The sequence below is a fragment of the Haliotis asinina genome, chromosome 2 (genome assembly GCF_037392515.1).
Source record: "Haliotis asinina isolate JCU_RB_2024 chromosome 2, JCU_Hal_asi_v2, whole genome shotgun sequence".
Taxonomy (NCBI): Eukaryota; Metazoa; Mollusca; class Gastropoda; order Lepetellida; family Haliotidae; genus Haliotis; species Haliotis asinina.
The window spans coordinates 37,020,094-37,041,571 of NC_090281.1; the positions used below are offsets into that span (position 1 = coordinate 37,020,094).

At 40.0% G+C, this 21,478-nt stretch overlaps 1 protein-coding gene across 1 annotated transcript; it reads left to right on the plus strand.

Annotated features, from left to right (window-relative positions):
- The first annotated feature begins 12,483 nt into the window (after positions 1–12,483).
- LOC137272523 (uncharacterized) lies at positions 12,484–21,145 on the plus strand. Its single transcript, XM_067804911.1, has 8 exons — positions 12,484–12,526; positions 14,312–14,376; positions 15,336–15,425; positions 15,985–16,056; positions 16,894–16,978; positions 17,789–17,877; positions 19,776–19,847; positions 20,962–21,145. The coding sequence occupies exons 1-8, from the start codon at positions 12,490–12,492 to the stop codon at positions 21,082–21,084; spliced, it is 633 nt and encodes a 210-aa protein (XP_067661012.1). The 5' UTR covers positions 12,484–12,489; the 3' UTR covers positions 21,085–21,145.
- Positions 21,146–21,478: the final 333 nt, after the last annotated feature.

The window sequence follows — 21,478 nt, forward strand, 5'->3', positions numbered from 1 at the left end:
TCCAGGAGGAGAATCTCAGAAGGGGCCTAGAAACAGGATTTCGTAGCCTCCCCAGTGCTGATTTGGTTTGACACTAGTTTCATTTAGTGTGATGTTTCTGGCTCATGAAAAGGCCTTTAATACTCTCAGATTGTGGTATCAGGTTTTGTTTTACAGGCCATTTTATGTGGTAGGAGTCTGTGAGCATTTTCATGACATTTGGTTTGCTACCCGACAACATCTCAAAGTTAATCATGGATAGTTGTACTACTATTTATCTGATCACTTTCATCTTGACTTTTGTGTATTGCTAAAGGATGCATAAATCTTTTGTCATAGTTTTGCTTTTAAAACTAATAAAAACGGCAGCCATTTTGGCCGCCGTCTTGAATTGTCGTGTGTTGCCTTCTCGGCAGTTACATTTAAATAAAAATTATCACCGAATGTGTCCAATTACAACCTGTGCTTGATACTTTTCATGTTTTTTGACACTTTTCTCTTCTAGAATGGTGGCTTGGGCACAAAACAATTACTTTAGTATGGTCATGTCGTGGAAATGGGTGGTGGTGATATATTTATTGAAAGTATACATTATTCTTGTAACTAGAATCAGTTGTTTTTTGTTTCCTGTTTACTTCTAGAGTGACAGCATGTTATATGGAATTATTTCATATTACCCAGAATTCAAAATGGCTGCCAAGATGGCCGCCATTGTAGATTTACTATTTATACGTAGCAGGGGACTAAGTTTGTACTAATATGTAAACAAACAATTCATTTGATGTCAAATGTTTCATACAGTATCAAAAAGACCAAAATTTCTATGGTATGGTTTATGAAAGCGTCACTTGCCAAAAGTAGCTGATGAAATAACATCATCCAAAGCATCAGAAAACTATGCTTCAAGGCCGATAACTGCATCTAAACTCTGGCTGTACAGTGTCGGGGAAGCAGGGGTGCAGCTGCCCCCTATCATTTTTTACAGGCTACTTTTTGCATAAACGTATTGATATAACACTCTTTTAATGTTGACAGTGCTCCTTTAATTGAGAAATGATAATTTCGGCCCTGTTGTAGCTATTCAATGTAGTCTGTCAGATAACTCTTAATTACTTTTGATACATTCAGAAGCTTATAATTAACTCTCCTCTTCACATTCTTTCATATCTTGTGTTGCATCAAATCAAAATTGGAGTCATCTACAAGGCAAAGCTGTTCGGGCAACAATCACCTGCCTTACAAAAAGACATGTCTCTGTGCACAACAAATCAGTTCATCTGCATTGACATAGATCTCTCTGGTGGCATGCTGACCTTTTGCATTTACTCGACGTCAGTTCAACCAATCCACGGGGAGCAGGATCTCTCGACATCAGAAAAGGGATAAGTTGACAATCACAAATGCTCCAACCAGGGCCAAGTGGTGAAGGAATCTTCATGATTGGTTGTATCGACACTACGCACATGGTAGTTGACTCGCTCAATAAGACCGTTGGGTGTTGGTGGGAGTTTTGTCAATACTTCATCTACAAGCATCACAAGATTATTTGGTACATACATAGCATTACAAACCTGTCCACAAGATGTAAAGACGGTTTCGTGAACATCAAAATTGTGGCCCATTTGTTGTGTGGAGTTTCTCATCCCTGGACTTTACTGACTTTTCGGAATCAATGTAGAAGAGGAGATTTTCAGTTTCAGGTTCAATCGATGTAAATGTGACCAAAAGTTTGTCTTGGAAGTCTTAGAGTTCAGCTGACTACATTTTAATCCTTTTGCTCTGTTCAACATGCAAGAAGCTGTGAATTATATCCTTTGACACAACAACTCCACTTGCAATAATCATAAGATACAGACATGACACGTCATTAATTTGAAAGACTGAATGGACTTTCTCATCAATCATGATTAGCACGATGCTCGTTTGATCATAAACAGTTGTCAGTATGTCCACCTCATCTGTGCTCAATCCCCAGACAGATGGTATTACGTATAGACTGTAAAGAAATCCGCATTCATCCCACGTGAACAACGTTTTCAAGCAGTTCAAACCCGTCTTTGGTCAGTTTATACCCGTTTTGAATTAGACCTACCACGTCGCTACCAGCTCGTATTCCGACATCTCACTACATACTCACTCTGATTCTAGCGTGTGCAATGGTAATAGCAGACATGCTCTGGTTTGATTTCTGTAAGTATCCAGCCCAGCCTTATTTCCGTTATCAGTTTCAAGATGGAAACATCGACATCACCATGCCTCCACAGAAAAATGAGGGTGGACCAAGAAAGACATCTTATTTAATGAAGGGGTGATGAATTCAAGAATTTCATCAAATATGGTTGGGGTGATTCTGAAGAAATTGTAGGACTCATGATCATCAAGGCGGAGATCCAGTGTCAGTTGATGAAATGTTCCACAGCTGTTGGCCTCTCAGGTTAAAGCCAGTTTCTCACCCAACGAGTTCTTGTTCGTTCCCTCCTTTCTTGCTCTACCAGCCCATTGTACTCTTCCAATAAAAATTGCAGGAAATAAGCATTCAGCATGTTGACAGCTGCAAATTTGTTCGTGTTTCACAGGCAAAAATTGTTATCCCAAATGGCATATCTGTATACTCTACCATGTCATATCGTAATGCACACGGTGCTGAGACTAAGACCTCTGTAAGACCTACATAAACGCAGAACGAGTAGAACTTGATGAGAATCCATTGCCCTCTTTCAGATCCGAGTAGAAATGTATTAAAACCTCTTAAGAACAATTCATGTGGTTTTGAGAATATTTGCACGGAATACCAAAGTAACTAAGAACATAATGCGGTCGAGTTTCGTTTGTCTGCGAAACTGTGTACAAACGTATTGCAACTGATGTCCAACTATATTATGTCTGCAGACATCCCCATTAAGTTTGAGGTACGTCATATGGCAATCTTGTTTAAGGTGTTATCACTCCGTCCCATTTTAGAACACGTAGAACATTGGATAATGGGAATTGCCTTACTGAAGTTATCTGAAACTCGCCAACTACATTCACACAATTAGGTGACAATCCGGATTTTGTCGGTCATTATATGAATATAAAACCACCCAATAAACCCAAATTAAATCTTCATTACACTTGACAGCGCCTTATTAACACACTTTGGAAACAGGTCAAAACACTTCAGTGTAATGTCAGAGAATGTTATAGATTGTATACGCATACAACGCGGCCATCAAAACCCAACGTCCAAAACAGATGAGTGAGTGAGTGAACCGTTTTGACAATTAGTGTAGGTTCGATCCCCCAAAGCGTTAGTTTTAAAGCTATTCTCAAGGATTCTCACGTTTAGTGAAGTCCTATTTTATTGTGTCATCATTTTGTGCAGTTGATCCAGTCTATGCCTTTCCCCGAAACAAGACACGAGAAAGGTCATTAAAACATCGGAATTTCACAAGAATATCTTTCAATTTTAAGGGAATAAATCGGAATTTGATATATTTATGTAAAACATGTATTACTTTATATGTTCTATTGTCTGCAACCAGATCTTAATACACGCATGGGCAATGTACGATTATTCAAAGCCAGATGCAAATCTGAATAAACAGATGTACAATCTACGATCATTTAGATGCAAATCCGAATAAACAGATGTACAATCTACGATCATTTAGATGCAAATCTGAATAAACAGATGTACAATCTACGATCATTTAGATGCAAATCTGAATAAACAAATGTACAATCTACGATTATTTAGATGCAAATCTGAATAAACAGATGTACAATCTACGATCATTTAGATGCAAATCTGAATAAACAAATGTACAATCTACGATCATTTAGATGCAAATCTGTATCTGAATAAACAGATGTACAATCTACGATCATTTAGATGCAAATCTGAATAAACAGATGTACAATCTACGATCATTTAGATGCAAATCCGAATAAACAGATGTACAATCTACGATCATTTAGATGCAAATCTGAATAAACAGATGTACAATCTACGATCATTTAGATGCAAATCTGAATAAACAAATGTACAATCTACGATCATTTAGATGCAAATCCGAATAAACAGATGTACAATCTACGATCATTTATACACCTGGAAATTAATCAAGCAACACCCCAATTTTTTCTATTGGAGCAACTTTGAAGTGTTCTGACAATCAAAATATGCCGGGTTGATATAGTTTGACACTTATTTATTCAACAGACGATCTCTGACAAACAACTTAAAGGGAAAAAGTATCAAGACTTTGCTTTATTGCAACGAAATCCAAATTCTTAAAACTGTCTTAAATTCATGAAAAAATGGACACAATTTACTATTCATCCACAGACGTTGTTGTCAGGTGTATTAACACAAATGTCACATGGAAAGAAAGAACAGTCATCTGAGAGTCTGCACACCGACTTTCATCAATATCTAGTGTGTCCTCCCTGCGCACGCACCACCGATTCCAGACGCCTCCTCATTCCTTGGATGAGTCTCCGGATCTGATTCTGGGGGATCCTGTTCCACTCCTCATGCAGGGCAGCCGTCAATTCGTTGAGATTATGGACTGGTGGGTCTCTCTGCCTCACACGACGGCCAATAAAGTCCCACAAATGTTCAATGGGGTTGAAGTCAGGGCTCATGGCAGGCCATGGAATTCTGTCAATTGCATTTTGCCGCAAAAAATCATTTACAGCATGCGCCCTGTGAGGTCTAGCATTGTCGTCCATAAATATGGGTCTCGTTGCCAGAGGATGGTTCTCAAAATGAGGTACCACAGCCCTGTCAAGAACCTCCTGTTGGTAACGAACACCGTTAAGGTTGCCACGGATGGTAATGATATCCAACTTGCAGTTCATGGAAATGCACCCCCATACCATAACGGAACCTCCCCCAAAGGCCACAGTCTCCTGGATGTTCCGTGGAGCCATTGCTGTGTTCCTCTGCCTCCAGACCCGAGTACGACCGTCCACCATGTGCAGCAAGAACCGGCTCTCATCTGAGAAATGGACCTTCCTCCAAGAGGCAATGTTCCAGTGCAAACGGTCATTACACCAGGCCAGTCGGGCTGCCTTATGGGCTGGAGACAGTCTGGGTCGCTTGATTGGCCTCCTTGCCCGGTATCCTGCAGCTTTCAGACGATTCCGAACAGTCCTGTTCGAGATGGGTCTCCCTGGAAGCCACTCCTGTCTCAACCGAGAGCTCGAGTCGAAGGACCTGCGCCGTACAAGTCTCAGTAAAGCTCTGTCCTCCCGGACTGTGGTCTTCCTGGGTCTTCCTGGTCTAGGCAGGTCTTTAACTTCATTAGTGGCCCGGTATTTTTTCAAAAGTTTTGAAATTATGGAATGATGTCGTCCGATTTGAGTCCCGATTTGTCTTAGAGACATACCAGCATTCCTCATGCCGATTATTTGCCAACGAGTGGCCTCTGATAATTTCCTACGTGCCATGACATTGAAATGAATGAAAAACCGAATGCAATCGACAACCTGCGCTTGTAAACACCCCAGGGAAAAAGTGCATTTTTCGAAAGTTGAGGTTAAAGCAATGCACGTGCGCTGTGCAAGCTTCACGCGCGTCATATCAACCCATGAAAAGCTCATGCTGTATGTCAATACATCAAAATTGAATAATCAATCATCAAAATTACTTCGTTAAACTTTGTTAAGTTTTTATGTGTCTTTGAATTTGGTGTTGCTTAATTAATTTCCATATGTATAGATGCAAATCTGAATAAACAGATGTACAATCTACGATCATTTAGATGCAAATCTGAATAAACAAATGTACAATCTACGGTCATTTAGATGCAAATCTGAATAAACAGATGTACAATCTACGATTATGTAAAGCCAGATCTGAATCCAGAAATGTTTAACCTACAGTATACGATGACTGGAAGATGCATCCACACCATGACTTGTATCTACGTGACAGCTGATTCAGCAAAAGTACATGTAGCTGAAAATGTAGCCAAGAGGTATTCTAAACACTGGCTAGTAAATATAATATCTTATCATCTGGAAAAAAACAGCTGACTAGGAGCAAGAATTAGTTCTGAAACGTATTATGAAGAATAAAAAGTGGTTCTGAAACGTGGTATAAAGAATAAAAAAGAAGTACTGCTAGTTTGCACAAGGAAAGGATGAACAAACCCACCACTGAACATAATGGGCTAAAACACCTCAGTGTCTACCATAGTACCATATCTTGATGATGACATGCATGCAGTGATAGATGTGGTTTAGGTCTAGCAGTGGTGTAGTGGTGGATGTAGTTGTGTCGTAATTAATGGTGGTTGTGTTGAATCCCATGCTGTGTCTGTGACTGTGGTGTCTATATGTAGTGGTGCATGTGGTGGTGGTGCCCCACGCATTGGTGGATGTTGTGGTGTACCCATGTAATGCCGGTGGTGCGCCATGTATTGGTGAATGTGATGGTGTTGTCTCATGTACATGTATGGTGGTGTCCGATGTTGAGATGATTTTTCACTTTAAACAAAAAGTAAACCAGACATAGTGAAACTAATATTTCGAATCCACGTAATTTTATCTTGCCAACTGAAAATTTTACTCATAGAATTTTATTCAAAATAGGAAAAAAGTTGTTTAACAAACGATCATAGATTCAAATCGTCATTACTGGTTTGTATTGCAAGGGGATAAGCGCAGCAGGGAAACAAGAACACGTGCGGTACGTGATGAGCGTTAATTTAGACCAACCCAACTTCTTCTCGGTGTTTTATTTAATGTGCATACCCCCTTGTAATGCAAACAAAGAAAGTGATTTGAAATTATAATCATTTGTTAAACAGCTTACATTCTAAGTTGAATAAAATTCTGAGGATTAAATGTTCAATTGGCAACGTAAAATTATAAGAATTTGCAATCTTAATTTCACTTTCACTAGCCTAGATGTTCAAGTGTTGGCACGCCGTGTTCAGTGTCAGTGTTCGAGTCCCCACTTAAATACAATGTCTCAAGCCCAATTCTGACGCCCGTCGTTTGAATACTGCCAAAAGCGGCATAAGACCACAATTACTCGCTGTTGTTAAACCAATCTACATCCACACGAAATATAATTCCTGATGCTTATGCATCTCAAATTTGAACAAGGTGAATTTAGGTCAAGGTCCACAATGTTGGTGCTTATGTTTGAGGATTTATCACTGTTCCATGTTGGGAATGATGACATTAAAAAAACGTAATCCGCACAGCAGGTCCAATTGTACTTGTTTGTTTTGTTGTTTTGTTTTTGAAAGTTTTTTAACTGTTTTTATCCATGGAAATCGGATGTGCCCGACTTTATCGTCGTGTATGACTGCCTGTTTTTGCCATACACTGGTAAACACTGCCAAGAAGTCCAAGATAAAAACAGAAATACAACCTTTCAAGGCGGATTATATAATATCTACAAACCAGAACTTACAATACAAAAGCCTGTGCGAACCAGATCACATCGCACAGACTTTTGGTTCAATGTACCAAACAATCCAGTTATGTCTGAAATGAAAAGTTCCCACCAACATCCAACAGTCTTGAATATCACACAGAGCAAGTAAACTACCAAGTGCATGTTTGGAAACAGTATCTGCAGCCAGTCATATTCCATCACCAGTTGACCGTGGTTGGAGCATTTGTGATGGTCAGCTTATCCCTTTTCGAGTGTTCTGATGTCGAGAGATTCTGCTCCCCGTGGACTGGTTGAACTGACGTCGAGTAAGTGCAAAAGGTCAACATGCCAGCAGAGAGATCTATGTCAATGCAGATGAATTGATTTATTGTGCACAGAGACATGCCTTCTTGTATGGCATGTGACTGTTGCCCGAACAGCTTGATAGCTTTGCCTTGTAGAGGACTCCAATTTTGATGCAAAACATGGTATGAAAGAAAGTGGAGAGGAGCCATTTTGAATTATGAAATAATCCCATATATCATGCTGTCAAACTAGACGTAAACAGGAAACAACAACAACTGATTCTAGTTACAAGAATAATGTAAACTTTCAATAAATAAATCACCACCACATATTTCCATGAAAAGTCGGAGAATCGCTAAAATCAAAAAATAAGTTGTAAAACATAATATGATGATATGACCATACAAAATTACTTGTTTTGTGCACAAGCCACCACTCTAGAAGAGACAAGTGTCAAAAAAAAACATAAAAAATATCAACATTGGACATTTGGCGTCAATTTATATGTAAAGTTAACTGCCAACACAAGACAATTCAAGATGGTGGCCAAAATGGCTGTCATTTTGATTATTTTCAAAAGCAAAAATACATAATAAAATTTATACATCCTTAGCAATACACCAAAGTCAAAATGAAACTGATCAGATTGATAGTAGTAAAACTAGCCATGATTAACTTTGAGATGTTGTCGGGCAGCAAACCAAATGCCACGAAAATGCTCACAGACCCCTACCACATAAAATGGCCTGTGAAAAAGACCGATACCCTAATCTGAGAGTATTACAAGCCTTTTCATGAGCCCAAGACATCTTATTAATTGAAAGTAGTGTCAAACCAAATCAGTACTGTGGAGGCTACGACATCAGATTTTTCAGCTGTCTCTTCCTGGACTACTTGGGCGTGATAAGCGAACGAACTAGCCACTAGGCTACCTCATTGGTCAAACATAATGGAGTTCAACTAACTTAAATTGTTAAGCAAAACGAGATCACAATACATGATTGTCCAACTTTCATGGAAGAAAAAAAAACAAGAAACACATTAAAATGTAGCAAAACGTAGATGTTATTTTACAGGCGTTATTCGGGCACTGATGTTACGGACATAGGTGTCTGTTGCACTTGGTTGCTGAACAGCATTGTTGGCATAAATATACATTGTCATGCAGGTCTCTCTTTCCAACCGTCGGGAACCGTTTAATGATCTCACAGAACTGAAATGATTAAAACAGAATTGCGTATTTGGTATTTGGTCAACTGTTTGCAAACCAATATTTGGACGCTACAAATCCGATAAAAACCTGAACGAACTAATTCGTGTCCTTCGTGAGAAAGCAAATATAAATGATGTGTCATCAGTCCTGTTGAAGGTTTTTTTCAGTGGCTTAGATTATATATACTGAACATTCGTCGTGTGACGAGCGAACATTGCGTATGTAATGACGTCATACTGTAACTGCTACAATCTCCCGGAATAGCAATAAGCGGAGCCTAACGGGATTTGGTAGCAAGAGTTTCTGATTCGGTTTATGCATCTATCTCATGGCGTAGAGCCGTGGTCAGGATATCAGTCATTGGATTGTTTGGTCTAGATTCGAATGTTTATTGACCACCGTCCATGGACAGAAATATATTTCTGAGTGAGGAGCGTTACACACTACCAACATCACTACCTACACATCAGCAACAACTACATGAACATCAACAGAGTGAACAGCGGCATCAGCAGCCGCTACTTCCAGTGAATGGAGGATTACCTGGTTAGGTTTGCAGTCTAGTGTGTAGTGAGTCACGCCTTCGGGGTTTACGTACTTTCCTGCGAAACACTCCTGTAATACAGAACCGACACTGGCTGACAATCGAATACAGTACACTCTCGACATCCCAGACACGACCAATCCACATAATATGACGCAAGTAGAGGATCAATCCACGGCCTTTCTTTCTCAGGGCACGGGCAAACTGTAGCCTAAATGGGTTGCGCAGCACAGAGAAAATGACAAGTTTTCTTACATGCGAGCGAAGCGAGCAAAAGTTGGCAACTTACTTTCCTCGCTCCTGTTCAAAAAATATTTTTCATGTCGACATAAAATCGCGCCGCCATCAAAGGTATACGCCCATTTCTTCAGTGGGTTGTGCTCTCACATCTCGAACCCCATGCTGAACAATTACTCACGTCAAATATTCTTTAGTCAACATTTTAAGCGCAACTCCTGGTATATCAGACCGTTCTTCGCCTCCACACACCACACCCCAACCTTTGCTCGCTTCGGTCGCATATAGGTAGACTTGGCATATTCTCTATGCTGCGAAACCCCGTTTGCGTTACAGTTTGCCTGTGCTCAGGGCATCCACGAAGATTCGGGTTAGAACTAATCTTTAGTAACCCGTGCGTGTCGTAAACGGCGACTAGTGGGATATTGAGTCAGGCTCGCTGACTTGGTTAACACATTTCATCGTATCCCAATTCCCAATTGCGTATATTAATATTAATAGACTACCGCCGTATATTTGAGTGAGACAGTAAACAACCAATAAAGATATAAAATAAAAGAAAAAGAAAAAAAAAAAAGAAAAGAAAAAATAATAGACCGAAATTGTAGTCATACCTCATTATCGGAACAGAGGATATCGTTGTCGCAAGTTTTGTCGATCTGTGAATTATAAACATCCTTGCAGAAAGAGCACGTGATCCGTGAGGCAGAGGTTGCTAGGCAACATACAACAGACACTAGAAAACGAATTAAATGTGTCAGTATTGGTCCTGTTGTTTGGAGTGAACGAATTAAATTTTACGCCGTTTATAGCAATTATCCGACAATATCAGGGCTGGGGACACACATTGTATACAGCCATGTTGTCAGTTGAAAACGAGTCGCGAACGCCTGAATTGCTAGGTCCCTGTTGTTTTGGGACTTATCCTTCCGCAAATTTCTATGAATATCACTTTAAGCAATAGTGATTCATGTTACAGTTAACATCATATCGTCAGTATTTCAACTAATTTCCTGCCGATAGCGGTTCATGAACACATGCCAGTGAGGTATATAATATGTGCAATCGAAATATTATGACAGTCTCTCCTTACAATTAATTTTTGCATGTTTCGAGTTTTGATTAATGTTTGGACACAAAGGTAAGAGAGTATGATTTTACATCACTTTTAGCACTATCAGGATGGAAGTCACCAGAAAGGGCTCTCATTATAAACATGTAAGGACTCGATCTCTGACATCACGTGACCCGTGAAGATAAGTTGTCTCAGTTGAAATTGGGTTTGATACCAACATTAATATATACAATGTGAGAAACCCATTTCTGCCTTTTTCCCGCCGTGATACTGCTGGAATATTGCTAGTAGCGGAGTACAGTTCAACTCATTCACTCATTTATCAAAAATGTATGACCTGTCTGTATAGTGAAACCTCTTTTATCTGGACCCTGACATCCTTAACGGTGCCGACCAGGATAGTCCTTATTGCCAGAGAGTGCTAGGGATAATCTGGAATATACACTGATCATTCCCGTGATTCGTTGATCCAGATACCTGCGCACTTCACTAAGGACGCTTACATATAGAAAGTGAGTGCGTTTAGTTCAAAGCCGCTATGAAATATGGTTCTATTATATCACAACGTGTAAACTCGGTATGGGTGCTAAGTCCGAAGTTGACATTTTTAACTATAATTTATCGATCTTATACAATCAGTATGATAATTATATCATTACACGGATCATTATCACGTTATATCGTATTGAATCTACTATCAGAGGATCCTTGAGCAGATAAGAGACACACCTGCGCACAACATATTCTGCGCCTTACCCACCCGAGCTCTCCTGCTGATGAAATATGTTAATGTAATGGTAGTTACCTTGTATCAAATGGGCTAGTACGTGACCCGACATAACGTGGCGAGGTGCTCTATACTTCTGCTGGATAGCTTGCCATATGTACATGATAAGATACAATACACTTTGTTACTGACCTAGGATATATTAAGTAAAACCACAAATAGACACACACACACACGCGCGTGTGCGCTTGCAAACAGACATGGACGGTCACACAATACACCTAAGATTCCTCTTGCCTAAAGCGGTAATGAAATTAAACAAATGAAAAATATATTGAAAATATTGAGTGTTGAATTCAAATATTTTTAACATTTATTTCACTTCCATATAAAACTACGATGCATTGGCTAATTGGCGTTTAATACTATCAGTCAAACTCAAGATCAGTGCAACCTCTAGATTTAAAAATGAAGCGATAATCTTGACAGTAACAAACAAACCTCTTTAAAATGAAAAGGAGTCAAAGGACTTGCTTCATTCAGTGCATTAGCATTGCAGGGGGGCTAGGCATTAGGGAAAAATAATGTGATTCAGGGACAGTGAAACAGTCTACAAGTCTTGGGACAATGAAGTGGGCGTTTGTCTCGTTTGTCATAAAATCATCTACAGTCATGGTAGTTGTCCCCGTAGACAGCGTTATTCTGTAACATATGTATACCGTTTGTCTCGAAGTACTCATATGTCGAAATATTTTACTTTAGTCCGCATGACAGTTTATGAGCTCTCTTCGCAGCCTTAGGTGGCTTTTTAAGGTGAAATGGAAGTTTACTTTGACCTCACATATTCTCACGGCCATGGGCCATCGGAATTCAACTTGTAGACAACATTTGTGGTTGAACCAGATTGTAAAACTGTCGTCTAAAATCGTGGTTCCATTACAGGCTTATCGCAAACCGCGTGCTATTTTAATCCTCATATCTGCGAAGGTCAACCTTTGGGTGAAAGCTGCTACATAGCAACTCTGTAAACATGACATTGAAACTACCTTATATCGTGATTGTCGCAGGTATGTTGTTTAGTTTTAATAGCAACAGTTCAGATGTCAGATCGTCGGATGACCGATATCAAATTACCCAATTTAGCTCTATTGTCACAGTGGTGATTTTGTGATGGAACCGACCAGGGTCCACTTGCACAAAGCTATCTTAGCGCTAACGCTACAACTACCTTAAGTCTATGTTGCTTGCTTTGTGCAAGTGGGCCGAGGTTCCAGGACCACGTGCCACGGAGCGGTCATAGCGCAAAGACAACGACAACTTCCATCCTTTAACATATAATGTCTTTACAGTAGTTTTTACATTAAGTTCGCTTTGTGCAGCGTGTACCAGAAACCAGAGACCATATATTCCGGATTTTGACCGGATTTATCAATCACGATTGTCATGATGTGCGTGGATGCCATGCAGCATGGAAATCAGACACATTGATTGTTTCTCACGTGCAATGCATGAGTACTGCATGTGACTATAAAAGACCCAAATGAATCACACAATTTCATACACGATCTTTGCAAGTACTGTACATAAAAATGGGACATCTCAACGCTGCTGATCGAAATCAGGCACTTGGACGATTGCAAGCTGGAAAATCAAAGAGTGAGGTGGCAAGGATCTTCAACGTTCATCCCAGAACAATACCTCGTTTGTGAGATCCAATTCGTCAAACAAATTCGACAAATGACCGTCCAAGATCAGGAAGACCTAGAGTCACCACACCTGTCTAAGATCGATACATCCGGGTAACCCACCTATTTGTGCTTATTCAAGGCAATCAGACGCCTAATCTATACATCGAGCAGATTCTCCGTCCGCACGTCCTTCACCTTGTTGACCATCAATGGCAGCTTTTCCAACAGGACAACGTCAGGCCCCACACAGCACGTGCCACCGTGGACTACCTGGCCAGTAACAACATCAGTACTCACCCCTGGCCCTCCAGATGCCCGGATCTAAACCCAGTCGAGCGCCCTTGGGATCATAGCGATAAACGGGTATGGGTACGTCGACGTCGTAATCCATCACAGAATCTTCAACAGTTGTTCCACATGCTGCAGGAGAAATGGAGAAGGATTCCACAGCGAAGCATACAACGACTGATTCGATCATGAAATATGGTCAAGATAGCAATACATTGCTCCACAAAATTTCAGTCATGTGTCTGTTTTCCGCTGATCGACACGTCCTTGAATAACACCAAATTTTCATTGATATTTGGGTTTCACGTTTCTTTTTATGAAGAGTGTATATTTTATGCAAATGGTGTGTATTTAAACCGTAACACTGCAAAGTTGCACAAATATGTTAATAAAAATCATGTTTTCTGTAAACTAATGATGTGAGGTGAGGGGAAATGGGGTTTACCGTTGCACTTATAAAATAATATTTCGGTCATCTGACAACGTGAATGCGTGTGTATGTGTGGCTGCTTGTATTAGCCTATTCTTAGCTGGTTTTATAGTGCCAGCCTATTGAGATACCATGCCACAGTTAAACATGAAAATAAATCCCACTCATACACAGTATAGGGACTGCGAATCGACCAGTCCTTGTTGTACCCATTAATTCCGAGCGACAGGCAGGGACCAACAATTACCATATTTTAACGTCTTTTGGTATGAAGTGGCCAAGGGTCGAACCCGTAACCTTCAGCTCTCCGGGAGGACAGTTAACCACTACACCACGGAGACAGCTGTAAACATATGGAAAATAGAGATGCTGTGTCAGTCTGCAGACTCATGTGGAAGTGGAACATGAACATATTAAACGCATGAATCGATTTTCTTTTTGTATAGACCTTACTCTTATGGGAATACTATCTGTGATTGGTGGTCGATTATCTGACAGACAGATCAATAATGTAAGTAAATCCTTCACATTTCACTTTGGTTCAATACGTTTCGGAACTTGTCCCTCACTTGTGAAGATCCGGGTTAGAACTGGCCTCCAGTAACCCATGCTTGTCGTAAGAGGTGACAACAGGGATCGTGTGGTCAGACTTGTTAACTTGGCTGACACACGTCATTGTATTCTATTTGTGTATATCGATGCTCATGCAACACTGGATTGTCTGGTCTAGACTTGACTATTTACAGACCGTCACCATATAGCTGGAATACTGCTGAGTGCGACGTAAAACAACAAACCAACCAAGCCACCAGGTGCCTCTGTTCGTCGTGAGTTCTTTAGCACCAAGTCGTACACATCCGCGATGTATATATCCCGGAAAAAACTCTTCCACCCGACGTATCCAAATAACTCACATTCAGTACAATTCCCATTTCTTGGGAAGATGGTAATGACACGTGTTGTATGTTGTACAGAACGTGAAGGGACCAGATTTCCACCATGTTGTGTGCATATTGTTCTATTGTTCAAATATGTCAATAATGTTTGTATTTCATGTTGAATGTATATGTTACTTGGAATGTGTGAAATCAGAGATTTCATGTATTCCCTAAAACACTAAAACAAGGGATTTCGTGCAGTTATTGAAATATTGGCTCTGGGATTTTCAGTTTCACAAAATGAAATGTTTCTAGAAACATTTATTCCACACGATGACTGATATCCCGACTGTGTGTAATGGAACACCATGAAAATCATTACTTTCGTGAAATCCCATGAAATTTATGGGAGCATGTGAAACCCAAGGTGTCCCAATGATTTCAGGAAATCAAGAACACTTTTGTAGATTACGTTAAATCATTGGTTTCGCACATTCCCTGTAACATTCACATTCAGAGGTGAGTTGGGTTATAAGTAAATGGCGTCTTTTGGTTTTCATTTTATACTTGTTTGTTGTGAGTCGTGTTCAAGATGGCGAAGAGCGGTCCCTTCTGCTACGCCTGTGACAGCGTCAACTTCCCCAGCGAATGTGAACATGTGGAGCTGTGTGAGACAACGGAGGTATACGGCAACTAATATCACGTGACTAGTCACTTCCGGAACATGGTCATCCATAGTATTTGTCATCAATATTCTCAGATGCAATGAAAACATGTTGACGACTGAAGAATAAAAATTATGATGACGACGCCGATGATGCTAGAACAAGGAACATGTATGAAGACATGTTACGCTTACTCATTGACCCTGTATCTTTGACAAGGAAAAGGATTTTTTTTTTGTAAAAAAAAAAAAGAATAGACTTACTGCAAGGGAACAGGGTATATTTCACTTAAGGTTCAAATGATTCGTTAGGAGTGAGTGAGTTTGGTTTGAACAATATTCCAGTCACGTCACGGCATGTCACGGGTTTGGTGCTGACAAACGGGGTCACGAATTCATGATCATATACAGTATTTAAGTGTTTGTATTAATTTTGAATCTTGTCAGTCAGATATTGAACTTGTACTCAGAATCACGATATGTTCTAAGACCAGATAAATTACTCACCTAGTTATATGTGTTGTTGCGTCTATGTGCTCGGCCTTATTTTAGAACTGTCACGCATTGTTTCTTGCAGGTATGCTTTACTCAGCGTTACACAACATCAGACAACATGACTGTCTATCGCATGGGATGTCTTCCGTCAACGGTAAGCATACAGAGCGATCATAAACATCGCCCTCACCATAAGTTGTATTCTTTCGTGACATTACCCTGTTCGGTTCCGTTTCCAAATTTGTAAAACTGTTGTATATTCCAAAGTTGCACTGATAATTAGTATTAATAAGTATATATTTATAAAGATTCATTATTAGTAGTAGTACTACTACTTTCCAGAAGACAGAGGTGTAGTTCTTTATTTTGCTACTTACAATTCTTCTTAAAATATATTACAGTTTTGTGAAGATGTTTTCTGGTTTGACAACATCCTTGCATCCTTGAGTGACAAAGTGCTATTTTCTAATGTCACCTTTCTATGCAAACAGTTTTAAACCGCCCAGCAAACCAGAGTATACACTTACATTTGATTATGACTAAGATTTTCTTGATGATACAGGTGTCATGGTTTTGTCTCGTACCTCAAGTCTACAATATTTCGGCGGCCGAGTAATGTTACATGCACCACCCTGTCTCTTATCTGAGTCGATACAACGATACAAGGATCTGTGTCGAAACATCACATCATCCGAATAAAGTTCATCCATATAGTTTGTCTTTGTTTGATGACCTGTATCAACAACAATCGTGGCCAACTCGTGTCATTACGGGACAAACCGAATCTACTTCGAGATTACGGAGAGCATTCGTAACTACTCGTGTCATTCCAGCAACCCGGGTGGCGTCTTGTAGGTCACGGAAAGAGACGAGTAGTTACGAATGTACGGAGAGGGACGAGTGGTTACGAAAAGGGACGAGGTTTGACGAATGCTGGATTAACTATTACAAACAAGGGCGATAACTCATTTACCATTTGTGCTTTCTGCAGGATTGTGGCCCGGCTGGTCTGCCAGACAACTATCTGTCGTGCTGCAACATCAGCCACTGTAACAGTCTCTTGTGTGACAAATATGGTAAGATGGGACACGGATTTCAAAAACAGTTTACAGCTACGAAAAGATGGCAAAATTCTTAACCGCCATGAATATCCTGGATATAGTTCACAATCAATCAGTTTGCTATTTTCGCCACTTATTATGGTAAGTGGCAAATTCATAAATCGTCTTACTCCAGTCAACAAATTGTTTTTATTATCTATTTATTTATTATTATAATAAAATATTTATGTTAAATAACACATGGTAAAATGTAGCACTAAAAATGTTTTGTTGATTTTCAACTCCATCAAATAGACACTCAGAGTATGAAATGCTTTCTTTTGCCCCTGAAATTACATTAAGCTGCTTAAGAATGCTCAGTTGTTTCGGGCACAGTGACGAGGGCTGTAGGACTTTTCAAAACCTTTTTGATAGAAAATTAGTGACGAGGGAAGAACACTTTTTCAATTTTTTTTCACTCAGATATACAGCTTAGAAACTTTAGCACGTGTTAGTGAGTTGTATATTCTGTCACACTCGTTCTTCCAGACACCCTTTCTTAAAGTGGACGCTGCAAAGTAAAATTATTATTTTTTAAGTTTAAATAAAAAAAATGTTCTGTGTAATACGTTTAGAAAAGAGGTTAGGAATATACAACTATCTTGTCACACTTACACCTTTGACGTGGACTTCCGGAATGTCTCGCTTTCAAATCTAGGTGATCATAAACCAGTTCAAATTTGATTCGCGATTATTATTTTAGGTATGATTAAAAATAGCAAGTTATCACAACATGCGGTACACGCACGATCTGATGTTATCTTCATAAATGCTGTTAACTTTCAGCGGCGACACATCGGCCCTGCTACAAATGTGACGATCTCATCCACCCGGGAGATTGTGAGATCATCACTCCATGTGACCTCAAACACGAGGTGAGACATAACGTGTAACGTGAAACGATGTTTAACGTTACATTGTTCAAAGATTAACACGCTTATATACCGACATCCGTGCATGTGTTTGTGTGTTTGTGGCTGCAGGTCATTATAGTCCTGGGCCTAGATTTTCGAAGCTCTTAACGCTGAGACAGTGGTAAGTTAATCTTATTGTTTGGCACTTAAGACTATCTTAGCGCCAAGTGAGCTTCGAAAATCTAGATCCTGGAAGATGCACAATTTTAGTGCCACTCCACTTTGATAGGGTGATAGGATAGCTAAAACCAAATCGTCTGCTAAAACGTTGGTAGAATCTATGAAGTCCATTTCTTGTGTTTCCGCCTTGTTCCCGATATTGTTGGACTTTTGCTAAAGGCTCCGTAAAATTAAACTCACTCACTCATATTGGTAACATACAGTGAACATAACATGTTTGATTCTTACTATTACCAATAACGATGGTGTAGCCAGTGAATTGATCGTAATTAGATGTTCAGAAACCAATGCTTAATTGTCGAACGGGGTCGGTTGTTCAGACTTACTTTCTTGCTTGACACATACCATCATATCCTAGATCGATGCTCATGCGGTTGATCACTGGATGTCTGGTCTGGATTATATACAGACCACAGCCACATAGCTGAAATATTGCTAAGTGTGGTTAAAACTAAACGCACCCTCTCAAATACCACGCCACATGGGTACCTAATTTGGAAACAGTTTACCCCGATCACATCAGTCTTTGTACCTCCCTTTCACTGCAAATGCAAGGTGGGGTCACGAGAAGTAACATTTAGTTTGATGGGGTCTTGAATCGAACCACCGACCTCCGGCTATTTGGGCAGACACTTTGTCCACTGCCCCTGCGGACACTGGTTACAGACTACAGACTATAGCTTCTGCTGTAAAATATTTGTCAAACAAAGATTTGTTTCGTAAATTCCAAGGGATAAAATGATTGAGAGTGTCTGTATGCTTCGTGGAGGTTCCAATTCAGCCCCTGTTCACATGATCACTGCATTGATAAAGAACAGTGAAAATGGGTGAGGAGACTTTGGTTGAAGTGCAAGAAAGGGCTACACGAGTTATGTCCCTTTGTAAACAGTTTGTTTCATCGCTGCATGATTGTGTGCATTTTTATCTTAATTGTAATGCTATGTGTGCATGTGTTCAGTGAGTGAGTTTAGGTTTACGCCGTTTTTAGCGATATTCCAGCAATATCACGGTGGGAGACACTAAATATGGGCTTCAGACATTGTACCCATGTGGGGAATCGAGCAAGGGATTTCGGCAGTGCGTTTAACGAATGGGGATGACATATGGGCGGGGAGACCATTTTTGATTGGGGATGTGGTACACATACTGAGTTTCGCACTACAGTCATCGTCGTTGTCATTACTGGCACCATTGTGTAGAAATAGGAGCAATGGACGTTTTTCACGTCAGGGGAGGACAACCACAGACTCACAATGGCATCAGCACTGACGAAACGTACGTGATTGCAAGCGTTGCTGATGAATTTTTTAATATTAGTCTTTTATAAAGGATATTTAAAGAGAAAAGGTAAACGTATTTGCAATTCATTTTGAATATATTGTTATTAACAAATTGTAATTGGCGGATGAAAATGAGTAATTGCAGTACATGCCAGCTGCTTGCGCATGCGTCGGTTTTGATTGACAGACTGGATCGGTCTGGTCTGATGATGAAATGTTGGTTTGTTGTTGGAGGTCGAAAAGGCTGCTTGCAGATCCATCGGGTGACAACGTAGAATCCTACATCCAGGATACAGGGTCCAAAATGCTAAATTATGTCCCTGTAATGATTTATTTACAATCTCTCGGTTAAGTTTTCTTACTAGAGCTTCGAGCCAAATATCTCTTTTCATATTTCAGAAATGTTTCATGGAGAAAGTTTTAACAGACACCTACAATCTGCGATATAACTTGGGGTGCTTGCGATCTCACGTGAGTTGCATTTATGTTGGACCGTAATTGGGCTGTGAAGCACACGTGGGCATTTTGTTCATGAAAGCCCCATGTTTAGATAGTTTTGAGGGCTTGTCAAATCTGTTTAACAACAACGATGTGTAAGCCGGGCTCTTTTTGAAATAATGGCTGCAGCGCCCTACCTAGTCAAGTAATTGAAGGGTTGCCGCTACAGTTTAACATTCGAGTAAAGTTACCCAGCCAGTTGCTGATACATTCACATATTGATTTCGTCCTCTGATTTCAACTTATTCCGTTGTGACAGTGAATATTTGACTTCTGTCGACACCACTGTATCAGCTAATTCACAAACATTCAAATTTCAGCATTCAATCCTTCTCAAGACTATGAAACCTATCAGGCATTCAGCACTTTAAGAATGCCTTTCATACGTCTTTTTCGCATGTTGTGTAATGCGGCAACAGTCCGGCTTTAATTATACATTTTCTAAATAATCAAAACATGATGAGACCCCGTGACTGACATACGCTCTTAAACCACGAAAATACAGCGAACCAAGTAAAGGACACTATGCTCTTTACGCAGTTTTAGCTACAGACATGTATGGAATTCTAGAATGGACATTGTCGCGTTGTCGCAATGTTGCAATGTGTTATTGTCGCCCTCACAAAAACAAATAGTGTCAAAACTAACCAAAACGCGACAACGCGACAACGCGACATTTTGGCCATTTGTCGCGCTATGGATAATATTTTTCCAAAGCGCAACAACTCTACCATGTCCCTTCCAGGATTCAATACACATGGGTTGCTGGGTAACCAAGTTGTTGTCTCCAATATCTAGAGAGTGAGGTGGGGTAGCCCAATAGTTAAAGCGTTCGCACGTTTGATTCCCCTCATTGGCACAATGTGTGAAGCTCATTTCTTGTGTCTCCCACTGTCACATTGCTGGAATATTGCGGCATGAAACAATACGTACTCACTCACTACATCAAGCATTTGAAACGCTGATCAACGCCACGTCGAACACAACTTACAATTACTCAGTCCTCAGATAAAATTAGCCATAAAGGGCCAAAACGAGAGGTAACATTTTATTGTGAACATTAATCGTTGCTACATCGTTGTTGCAGGTGTGTGAGGAGCTACAGTCTCAGTTTCAGAGAAAAGGACGTGATCACGTCATCACGCAAATTTGCGCCAGCTGCTGTGATGGCACCAACTGTAACAACATCGACTGCGACTCAACGAAATAATGTCTTCTAAATCCATCTGTAGTCGTTTTCGTAAATAATTTAGAAGATTATGAGTTCATAATAAGGTTTCATGTATATTTTTACTTGTGCCCCATGTGTATTACCAAAACGTCTGATGCGCTAACTCTGGCAGTTAAATCACACCGAAATTCGTATCAAAAGATAAGTCTTGTGTTGAGAATATTCTCAAGAATGAACTGGGAACAACTGGGATTCGCCACACTTGGTTTAGAGGCTTTCAAAAAGTGACAATTTAGTTTTGAAACAGTCGAAACATCTGTCGTGGACGGGCGATCAAATCTTAATGGGCGCCCTAAGCAAAGGGAAAGCCGTTTGTTGTTGGAGATTATATCGCCTCATTGATCTTGAATCTTAGAACAATAACTGAAGGGTA

What these genes read in the sequence shown, in the direction of transcription:
- LOC137272523 (XM_067804911.1), top strand. Translation starts at nt 12,490, where the DNA reads ATGACATTGAAACTACCTTATATCGTGATTGTCGCAG. An exon ending in TTATATCGTGATTGTCGCAG is followed by an intron (nt 12,527 to 14,311) that starts GTATGTTGTTTA and finishes CTTTTTGTATAG; the next exon opens with ACCTTACTCTTATGGGAATA. An exon ending in TCTCTTGTGTGACAAATATG is followed by an intron (nt 16,979 to 17,788) that starts GTAAGATGGGAC and finishes GTTAACTTTCAG; the next exon opens with CGGCGACACATCGGCCCTGC.